Source organism: Trichogramma pretiosum, unplaced genomic scaffold (assembly GCF_000599845.2).
Source record: "Trichogramma pretiosum strain Unisexual culture from Peru unplaced genomic scaffold, Tpre_2.0 scaffold51, whole genome shotgun sequence".
Lineage (NCBI taxonomy): Eukaryota > Metazoa > Arthropoda > Insecta > Hymenoptera > Trichogrammatidae > Trichogramma > Trichogramma pretiosum.
Genome location: NW_019641226.1, coordinates 979,302 through 989,978, shown reverse-complemented (window position 1 = coordinate 989,978; position 10,677 = coordinate 979,302). Strand labels below are relative to the sequence as shown.

General features: G+C 46.8%; 1 protein-coding gene across 1 annotated transcript; it reads right to left on the bottom strand.

The window, feature by feature from the left end:
- Window positions 1-4,442: 4,442 nt before the first annotated feature.
- On the bottom strand, window positions 4,443-10,296 carry LOC106660460 (protein big brother-like). The gene is made up of 3 exons (XM_014383429.2): window positions 9,922-10,296; window positions 9,642-9,833; window positions 4,443-5,807 (listed from the first exon to the last, which is right to left on the bottom strand). Exons 1-3 carry the CDS (start codon window positions 10,105-10,107, stop codon window positions 5,367-5,369), a joined length of 819 nt encoding a protein of 272 aa, XP_014238915.1. The 5' UTR covers window positions 10,108-10,296; the 3' UTR covers window positions 4,443-5,366.
- Window positions 10,297-10,677: the final 381 nt, after the last annotated feature.

Genomic DNA, 10,677 nt, shown 5'->3' with positions numbered 1-10,677 from the left:
ATATACTGTACGCGCGCGTTTTATTAATTCACCGGGCCAGCTGTGCCCGAGCACCAGTGGACGCGGCCTATCCGCAGCCTACGGAACGTCGTGGATCGAGAAAAAAGGAGTCAATTTTTTGTGTTACAGTCGGCGAGCTGCGTGACATGTGCACCGCTCGTTTATCTATATCGAGAAAACATTTTTCTCCAACTCGTAGCGATCGTAGCCACATCGTCTATGCGGTTAAACGAGTTATCGACTCGAGAGTCACGAGGATACTTTGAATTTCGGAGCCCGCATGGCTCTCGGGCGGTTGATCATTTGGCCGTCGTCGAGTGCTCCGACAGTCAACAGTGACTGTTGCTCTTGGCCCAAGAGTCTGTATTTATTGTATAATAGAGATGAGTCCTCATCGACTGGCAGCCCATCTTATATCCTCCCTTGGGCTCGGAGCTACCGTATGCGTCGATATATTATGCTCTACATGTATATCGTCTCGTTGTCGCTCCTCGACACCTTATAAGTGCGCACTGCACGCGCTATTGCATTCAGCCGAGGCGGTCAACTGTGAAACGCAGTTAGCTCGTTGCCGTACACACACACACATACGCGCGTGTTCATAGGCAATCGCAACGGGATACGCGCAGTCACACAGACATGCATCGTTTCCCCTCTCGGCTATAGGCTACATATACACCGACACGACTCCTTTTTTCGCTCTGTCTCTCGCTTCGTTGGATCTCGCTGCGTATAACTATAAACGAGCGACTTTTTCTCTCTCTCTCGATATGCGTGTGTACCTTTTTTCAATTTCGTCGCCAGCCAATGTCAATATGTTCCCGACGTTGAGCGACGTTTCATATCGACACATCCTCCCGTTTGCTTCGATATCGACTTTATACATCACCGACTAGCAATAAACTTTTGTGAAATATAAATTAATGAAAACCTGCCGACAGAATCCCATTCTCTCCTTGCAGTACGATGAATACTTACCGATGTATAATGTTTCGCATTTATTCGCCTCGTGCGGAAGAATAAAAAAATTACCATGCTGAAACCTCGAAAATCGATTAGGTCGTCTTGGTCGTTGCGCTCGCTCGTCTTGGCGCATATAAAGCAAAGAGAAAAAAAAACAGAAGAAAAAAAAAGAGCAAAACAAAACGAAAATAGCATCGCTGCCCCGCATGCGGTTAAGAGGATTGCTCATTCGTACGAGTGGACCCGACGAAGCGTGAATCTCTCAGCGATCCGCGCGCGCACTCGCACAAAGCCGACGTGTATCTCGACGCCCAATTGTAGGCACACATCCTATATACCTCTGCTCGTGTGCTCGGGCTCGACTCTGCTGCTGCCCGCATTTTCCTATGCTCTAAATTTCCGACTTGCTTTTTAGCATACGTAATACAATATAACGGATTTGAAAAACCGCAAAATCTATTGTCCGCCTGCGTCGAAGCAAAAAATATGTTTACATCGCGAGAGAGCGGCTACGGCAAAAATCATCGGAGCTTGTACGTGTGTAGAGCGGCGCAACGATAAGTGCAGCCGCGAGATCGACGGGCAGAAAAACGAAAAACCACATCCGCATCGTACGCATACATATATGTATAGGCAAGGAAAACCACACACGCAGAGGGACTATTCGCGTACTCGTTCCGCCGCGCCCTAGGCTATACATATACGACAAAACGAAATATCGCCGTTCGTTGATCCGTTTGATATAGTCACAATTTTTCGGTATATCGCGTCGAATCCGAGTCAAAGCATCCAACTGCGTGCGCGCACGAGAAGCCAAAGCTCATTACTCGGGGTAAGCCGTCGTTTTTTCGCCTCGTTCGTTCGTGCATGTTTTTTTTTTTTTTTATTCTTTTATTTGTTTTTTTTTCTCATTTCTCTGCGGATACCCTCGCTGCGGCGGGAGGTTACAAAGTGTAATAGAAGGGATCTCCGATAATGGGCCGCTGTAGTTCGCAGAGGGCGAGCTTGTGCGCGCGTATAATTGATATATACGAAATGAGATGGTGCTATATCGTTTCTCGGAAGGATCGCGAGGCGAACTTTTTAGAAAATGTCCAAGGTCGCCGTCGATTAGATTTGGCGAATTTTCCCTCCGAGTGCAGTTCGAATAGCTTGGCTTACTCGATGTAGCGCACAGAAGCGAGCTGCAGACGTTGGAACTCGACGCGTCTCCTGGGATAATTTGTCACGACAGCCTGGGCGAGACGCGTACATAAACACAAAACGGAAGTCGCTCATCGAAAATAAATCGGAAATAAATTGACGCCACTCGAAGAGCCAAGCCGAGTTCTGGAGTTTATGATTGCGTACGCATACGAGTCGCGTGCGCCGCCGCGCGTCTTACGTTACGCTACATAATACACGTACGCACATCGGTCAGTGTGAGAAAGAAGCAAATTATTTGTCTATTTAAATTTCGCGTAATCGCGCGGTTTTGGCGCAATCAATTTCTCACGCATTTAAAAGGACAAATTGATATGAAAAGCGGCCGCAGTAGCAGCAGCAGCAACAGCGGCAGCAGCAGAAGATAGTAGCAGGCAGGAAACTCGCACAAGACCCGACGTCGTGGTCGCGTCGCGGTCGTCGTCGTAGTCTAGTTTTTCGCTTATCGCACGTAAAATAATTATTATATTTGACCGTATTTATTTTATTGTAACGGAAGGTCGAGGCTGCGTACACAGTACGTATATACAGTTGGTGCTCTCGCGTGGGAACTCGACGATCGGCCTTTCCCTTTTCTTTGCTCGCTCGTCGATCGATGGATATAATGCACCTTTTTCACTTGGACTCGATCGACGCCGCGCAGACATTTAGGGCTTCTTATAAGAATTCCGCCGTTGTGTGCATCGGCTTGTATCGACTTACAAACGACGCGCCCGGGCCGATCGAGTAACGTAATTACATTGGCCGCGTGCAGCCGCTTCTTCGTCTCGTCTCTACAAAGCAAAAGAAATGTAGCGATCCATGTAGCACGTTAAAAAGCCAAAGAGTAGCTGCGAGAAAGATTAATCGAATTACTAAGCGATGAAAGTAATTTCTCTGAAAAAAGCCCCGAAACAAAACATCCGGCGCTAAGCGTTATAGCTTGTATTATATTATGTATAGGGACGTCGTCGCGCGCGGGGGGCGCCTGCACGTATACATGTTACGACAGCTAATGATAATATACTTAATGCGTCGCTGAAGATGTTTCGAGTGCCGAAAAGTTTGATAGCTGCTCCGGCGCGTGCGCCAGCTCCGTAAGCGGAAATGTTTGCCCACGCGACTGTTCGTTCTTTTTAATTTTCCAATACTACTTCGTATCGACCCTCGGGCTCCCTTCACTTGGAATATTCATTTTTTTCTTCGACACATGTACGCAGCGCATCGAGTTTGAGTCTAAACTTTTTACGATTCATTAATCACACGCGCGTTACGCTTGTATTGGTTAGCCTGCTCCTCGTTCATACTGTATAATACACATGGTGTAATTGTGTCGCGCCTACACAAAGCCTCGCAAGATGACCAGCCGATAGACGGGATAAAGAAATGTACATTTCTAAAAAAGAGAGAGAGAAAGAACAGAGAAAGAGAGAAGAATGAGAAGAGAGTATAATGTCATCGGTGCATTTTGTCGTGTCGCCTCTATCGAGTAAGCACGACGATTCGAGTATATTATCGCTCGAGTTTTCTTTCTACCGCTACTGCTACCGTATTCCAAGATTCTTTGGAGAATTTTACGCTCAAGACTGCGTGATTAATGCTCCAATTGTATCGAAGACTGACCTCTCCAAATGCTATCACCGAAAGTGCCAACTTAACAAGATTTTAATAAGCTGCGAGGAGAAGCCTACACGGCATCTATCATCTAATTTACAAGCGATCCCCTCGTAATGCCTCGCATTTCGACTAATGTAACTCGTCGTCGTCGTCGTCCTCTCGAGTTTACAGAAATCTGAAAAGCCCTTTTATAGCGCGTCATTGGCGTATACGAGGCCTTATCATCGTCCCCCCGTATACACACACGTATACCGTAAGCGTTTATATTGTAACTTACGGCTTGGCTCCTGTCCCTTTTGAGAAATCATTTCACACGTTCGTACGTCGCTTTATATACATTATGTACACTGCGAGCCCAGTGCACAGCACGAGTACGCGCGACGGGACGTCTCTATTTACTCGCGACGCGCCATTATTACACTGCAGTCGGCGCGAGATCGGATTCCTAAAGTCCCGCTGTAAAGGTGACGCTCGGCTGATTAATGAGCATTGATGGCACAAAGGTGACTTGAGTTACGCCTACGTACGCACGACGACTCCTTTGTGAAGAGGCGAGGGTGGCTCGATCCAACCAACTTTTCATCTTCACTTTTTTATAGCAGCATCTTCTATATCTATTCTATATATTATTCGTATCCCTCCCCCGCACATGTTTAGGCAGTAATGAATAAAAGACCATATTTCTGGTTGCATATATATAATATTTTTTTTATATATATACGAGGAATATCATATATTTGATCGATAAACTCTTTACAAATATGTACATACAATAAAATTTGCCATAAATCAAATAAATAGTATTGACCAATCGTAATTAATACCGAACATATTATAGAGAAAGGAAATTAATTTGCAATTATATCAAATATTACACTTATCAATATATATTTATGTAATATATATGAGTTTTTCCTCTCACTCTTTCTATTACTCACTGACTCGCGCATCATCTTTCTCTCTTGCGTCTCTCATTCATAATAAATACGTGAATATATGCAAGTATGTGTGTACATATAATATGCGCGCGTGTGAATTTTTTTAGCCGCCGGAAATGGCGCGCCTGAATCATCGCTTGGCGCTCGACGCGCGCACACATACGCGAGATATTACGCACATTCTCCGCAGCGAAATATAATTATCTGAAATGATGGATTTTGCAAACGCAGCGCTTACGGTATTGAAGTTTCAAAGATCGAATCGATGATTTTTCAACCGAATACATTCGTGTCGCTTAGAGAATCGAAACTATCTTTACAAAGCAATAGTTACAATTACTAGACAAAATAATACATTCGCACGTTAAATCTACTCAGGTTTTTGCTTACATCGCTACACATTAATATTCGTTTTTTCTTTTTAAATATCACATCAACGAATTTATATTAATTACGATTTCTGAACATCTAATCTCAATAGTCTTATTAAAAAAAGAAAATTAAACAACAATCATTAGGCGAACTAAAATAAAACTATGAACATTCTCGGCTGGAAAATGTTTTGGGTCGGTTGGAGCGAAATGCCCGATCAGTCTAGAATCAGCGATGCTGATTCTCTCGGTTAGCTTGGCGCTAAGAAAAGGGGGTTTGCGGGGGGGACGCGTCTTAAAACGCCCTGAGCCGGAGCTCCATCTCCGGGTCCTGTCTGTGATTGAGGTGGTTCTCGAGCCCGGCGTTGGCCGCCGCCATGTTGAGGTGCTGATGATGGGCGATGGCAGCCGCCTGATGGTGCGCCGCCGCGGCCGCGACCGCCGCGTGATGCTGGTGATGGTGGTGGTGATTGAGGTGCGTGGGCGGCTGGACGCCGACGCCGACCCCGACTCCGGCCCCCGCCCCGGCTCCGGACCTGAAGACCCGGTGCTTCTCCTCCATGTCGTGCATGCGCCGGTTGTAGCGCTCGAGCTGGTCGCGCAGTATCGCGTCCTCCTCGGTCGCCCTTTCCTCGTCGAACTCGAGGCAGCCGACGCCGTCGAGGCGCTCGAGGTCGATCCAGCCGCGCCACGTCACGCACACGCCGTTCATTATGAGATGCGACTTCAAGTGGACCTGCAAGCAAAAAAATATTCGACCGTTTAAGATTTATATTTCATACATTTTTTCACAAATTTTTCCTCCATCGAGCTGCTCCTCTCGATGATCCAGATACTAGCCTGCGTGAATCATCGGATAGATCGTAAAGTATTTTTACCAATAGCTCCCGAGATCGTAAAATTATTCCCAGAAAAATGCCTCGTCACAGATGCGTAATTTCGACATTTAAATATATACAACGCAATACAATTTTTGTAACGTAATGAGCAAAATATTTTGAGCCATAGTAACGAGTTGTTGTTTTTTTTTTCATTATTTTTCCTTTTTTTCCAACAAATAAATTGAAACGTCGCGAGTCGTTTCGCAAGTGTCCATTAGCGAGTGCAAATCGCAGCTTGTCGCATTATGCCGTGCGCTCGCGTAAGTACGTCGACGAGAGGCGTTAAAACCCAGACCTTAACTCGCGCCACATCGACTCTTGCATCGCTGACAATTTATTTAATTGCATCGGGAATGAATACGAAGGAGATTGACGCAGTCGCATTTGATTATGCTAAGGCTGTATATACACGAGTCGGAAGCCAAATCGCTCGTGTAAAGACTCGCATGCGCAAGGCAAAAAGCCTCGAGGCACGAAACGATTTGCGGGGATTATTGAACAAGGTACGCAGTCCGGACGTCCCGTCGCGGATTCAAAATAGTAACTTCCAGCCGAGAGAATGGTACGTTTGGTGCATGGGGCTCAATTATCGACTTGTATAATGTCGTCCCGACGCCGAGAGTGAGAAAAGAAGACCTAATTTGCACTTTCCGTCCTTGTGTATTTCTTTCTTTTATTTCGCATGCCGAAATATGCCCAAGTTTTGTAAACGAGAACAGATGTTGCTTTGTTCCAGGCAACATTAGAAACGATGATCGAAGAAAAAACTATCGAATGCAGTTGACTGTGCGGGCATAAGTCATGGCAGTGCGAGACCAAGTCGTAATCCAGAGCAGAGGTGTTTTGGCTCGATTTTACAGCGGAGCAGAAAACAAAAAGCGACGGGCACATGTGGCTGGCTTTCGCAGTCTCGTAAATCAAAGTTAAGGTCATCGCTAATACGCGCCTCGTCCGTAATGCACACCCTTAATTATATAATGTCCAAGCGGCCTCGGAATTCGGCCGAGTATTTTACTGTCGCTGACCGAGCGCGTCTCGACCCTCTCCTCTGCCGTAAAGTCTGCATCGTATATGCTGACACGCACGCACATAGTAATGCAGCGCACACATAGTCTCGCTCCCCTTTCGGACTGCGCGTGAAAAAAATCGAACGCGTCACGCCCATGGGTAGCAGCAGCAAAAAACAAGAGAACAAGCGGAAAACAAGAGAACATGCCAAGATTCTCGCTTGTCGTTTGACGCATGTCTATCGTCAAACGGTCTACCGATTCGGTCCTGTTTGTTTATGCCGTTGAAAAATTGCAATTTGGCGATAGGATCGAAGCACTTTAATGTTCGAAGGCATTATATGTTTTTTGCTGCCTCCGGAACTAGCCCTAACTTGTCTGTCTCGTTGTTGATTTTTTCTTCAAGTCCGAATGCAAATGAGTCGCAGCAGCAGCCGAGTCGAAAGGGTTGAGTGCGAAAGAAATATCGCGAGAATCGTTGAATGGGCGTATACACGTGTTTTTAATTCGTGAGAGCGAGCGAGAAAGGGTTAAGCTTGTCGCATATACGAATTGAATTAAAGATTATAAAATACGAGGCGGGTGTGATTTTCAATTAATATTGGCCATTGTGCGTGTCGCGCATAGCTGCCTACCGGCCACGTCCAACGCTGACTAATTGAGAGCAATAAACTAGGCTTTTTACCCGTGAATATGAGGCCACTGCGGCCTGTCGAGTCCGTTGCTTTTCCCAAACAGATAAAAAATACTCGGATCATTTGTATACAGAGCGCGCAAGTATATCTTCGAGTTGCAATTTCTCTTTCCGCCCATTCGAAGAAACTAATAAATACGCAGGCGCTGCCGCGACCTGATGAATGTGGCATGTTAGAGAGCCGAAAATTGTCCGCGCTTTGAATCCAATTAAAAAAGATCGACCAAGAGATGAGAGTACGTAGCAGTGGCGCGCGAGCTATCGGACACGAGGATCGAAGCCGATGTAAGGAGTCTCGCACGTGTCGCGCTCGTAGTTATGAATATAATCGACCGTTCGCAATTATAATTGTCGCGTTGCATCGCAGCCGATTACATTTTATATACGCCTGTATGATGCTGCTGCTGATTGCGAAGAATGAGTTTCCGGCATCCGTTTTCAGCACTGCGGACGCTCTTCGTTTCCTTTCTTAGCGGATTTCTAATGCAAAGCGAGCTTTTCTCTCGCACGACTCTCATTAATGATCTCGGTTAATTCAGCCCACGGACAAATATGTCAATAGGCTTGGTCAATCGATTTCAGGGAACGAGAATAAACTCGACCTATGCCTATACATAATGTACGAACACATTATACTCTTACGATTGTATCGGCGGCGATTGTTGAGGCAGGTTTATGCGATTTCCAGCAAGTGCCAGCGAAAAGTGTGAATTCTAGAAACGAAACAAGACGAGAGAAAAGTCGTTCGCTCGGCAGCTATCTCTCGCTTTGAATGAACATGTCGAGCAATTATATACGTAAAAAGCCCGAGTCTCGACGTACTGTGTGTGTGTTTGCTTCTCGTGAATGGGACTCGATTACGTTTGATTGGCCGGGCCAGCTCTTTTTTCGACTTTACAGCCGAAACGACGACCGACATATGGCCAGACATACAGGGATAATAGTTGCGTGTCTCCTTGTTCGACGTCCGATTTCGTGAGCAGCCACCAGCGCGCGTCTACCTGCAGAGCTGCCAGATTGTTTGGCCTCAGCAATTACTCGGAATATCCTTGGAAGGAAGCGAGCGATTGCATCTGCTCGGACAGCGAGTCGACGCGCCGAGTTATTTTTGGCTTTTTTGGCATTTTCGATCCGAGAGACGAGAAAAGGCCGAAAAGCGCGGCTCGAGCTTTTCAATAATGGCGTCGAGGAGCGATCGATTCGCGATGGTGTCCCGAGTGGGGCAGCGTCGCCACCACCTCCCCCGATCAGCAGCGGCGCTCTTTGCCGTCTTGGGGGCGCACTCGCCCCTTTTACGGCGCAAGCGCAATATTCCGCCGTCCGGGCTATAAGCGGCCGAGGAGAATCGATCGACTCTTTTCCCCTAGGAGTATAAACGAGTAGAAATTTCGTCGGAGTGAAAATTGTAAGAGAGGGCATGCGTTCGTTTGACAGCGTCGTAATTAGAAAACAGTACGAATTTGAAAGGCTCCAGCTGTCTACGCATTTTAATATATACCAAGCGTAGAATGAAATCTGAGACATTTTCCAGGAAAAACGAAGCATATCTTGGCCAGACTTAGGCCACGCGTTGCAGCAGCCGAACGGAAGCTGCGTGAAAGGAAAACTTGACATTTTTCATGTAGTCGTAGTCTAATTGAAATTCGAGTAATTAGAATTTCGAGAAACAGATGAGGCGAGATATTGGAGCGACTGGAAATATACTAGAAGTAGCATCATCGATGCGAAGAGGAATCGCGGCGATACGAGCGAGTTTTCACGCTGCTTGATTATTATTCAAATGAGCCAAATCGCTGGAACGATAGAATTAATGAAGCGTAGTGTGCCTATACCGAAGCTTGTTGCACTGAGTTTAGCGCACTCGAGTCGGTGAAATTCTTGCACCGTCTATAATCAGCCGATGCCCATATAATTGTTAATTGACGCGCGCACTGCGTTGCGGACATAAATGGGCATTAACAGCTAGAGAAGTAAACAAGTTGACTCACCTTTCCGTGCTCCTTGTCGAAATCACACTCGCGCGGGCCGGTGGTGAAGTTGCCCGTGGCCACCCCGAAGACCAGCTGGAGATTCGTGCCCGTCGCTGCGAAAGCGATTTCCGTGTGTCCCTCGCGACAACCGTTCTGGAAGCGCATCTGACGCTCCTCGATCGGCCTGTCGCGATAGCCGGTGTATTTGACCTGTGGCAAAAGATATCGATCAGCCTCGTGTGTTCTACCTATGTCGATCGATACGTCATCGATAGCGATCGTCGATGCATCAACTTACCTCGCTCTCGCGACTCAGTCGCCGAAACAGCTCGTCGTTTTCGAATTTGTTCTTCTGGTCGGGCACTACTCGTGGCATTTTGAAGACGAGCCTCGGTCGTGGCTGCTCGTACAGGCCCATGCCGTCGAACGGCAGGACCCCCATGTGCAGCCCACCACCCGCGTGATCCATCGTGTGCATCATCATGATGACGCTGGCCCTTTTTTTTCCTTACAAAACAATTATTCACTCAACTCACTGGGGGAAACAATTAGACAACTTCCGACTCGATCGTCGCACTAAACTTTTTTCACCATAAAAAACTTTCTCTCTACAGAACGTGTAAGCGGTGTACAGTAGCTGTAATAGCAGCAGCAGCGGCTCCGAACTCACTCGCTGTCGAATCGAGACTGAGAAACTATCCAGCCTGGGAGTCCGTTTCGAGAGATGTGTGGATGATCCCGCCTTCCAAAGCAAAGCAGGGGAGTAGGGAGGCTTGCGACTCGTGCCTAGGGATAGCCCAACTTTCTTGGTGGGAGCTGGTAAGTACAGCCCACTTTAATGGACGAGAGCGCTTTTCGTCTGTGTAAGTGTATATGTGTAAGCGTGTGTCCGTGTATGTGACACGTCTGAGCGAGACCCATGTGCCTACGCTATAAATGAGATTGTGTACGAACGGTGCATTAGGATTTTCAGATAAGAGAGCTCGGATGAGGGTTCGTGATGAAATTTATGTAAATGCCTCGAGTAACACTCAATATTCATTATTTTTTTTTA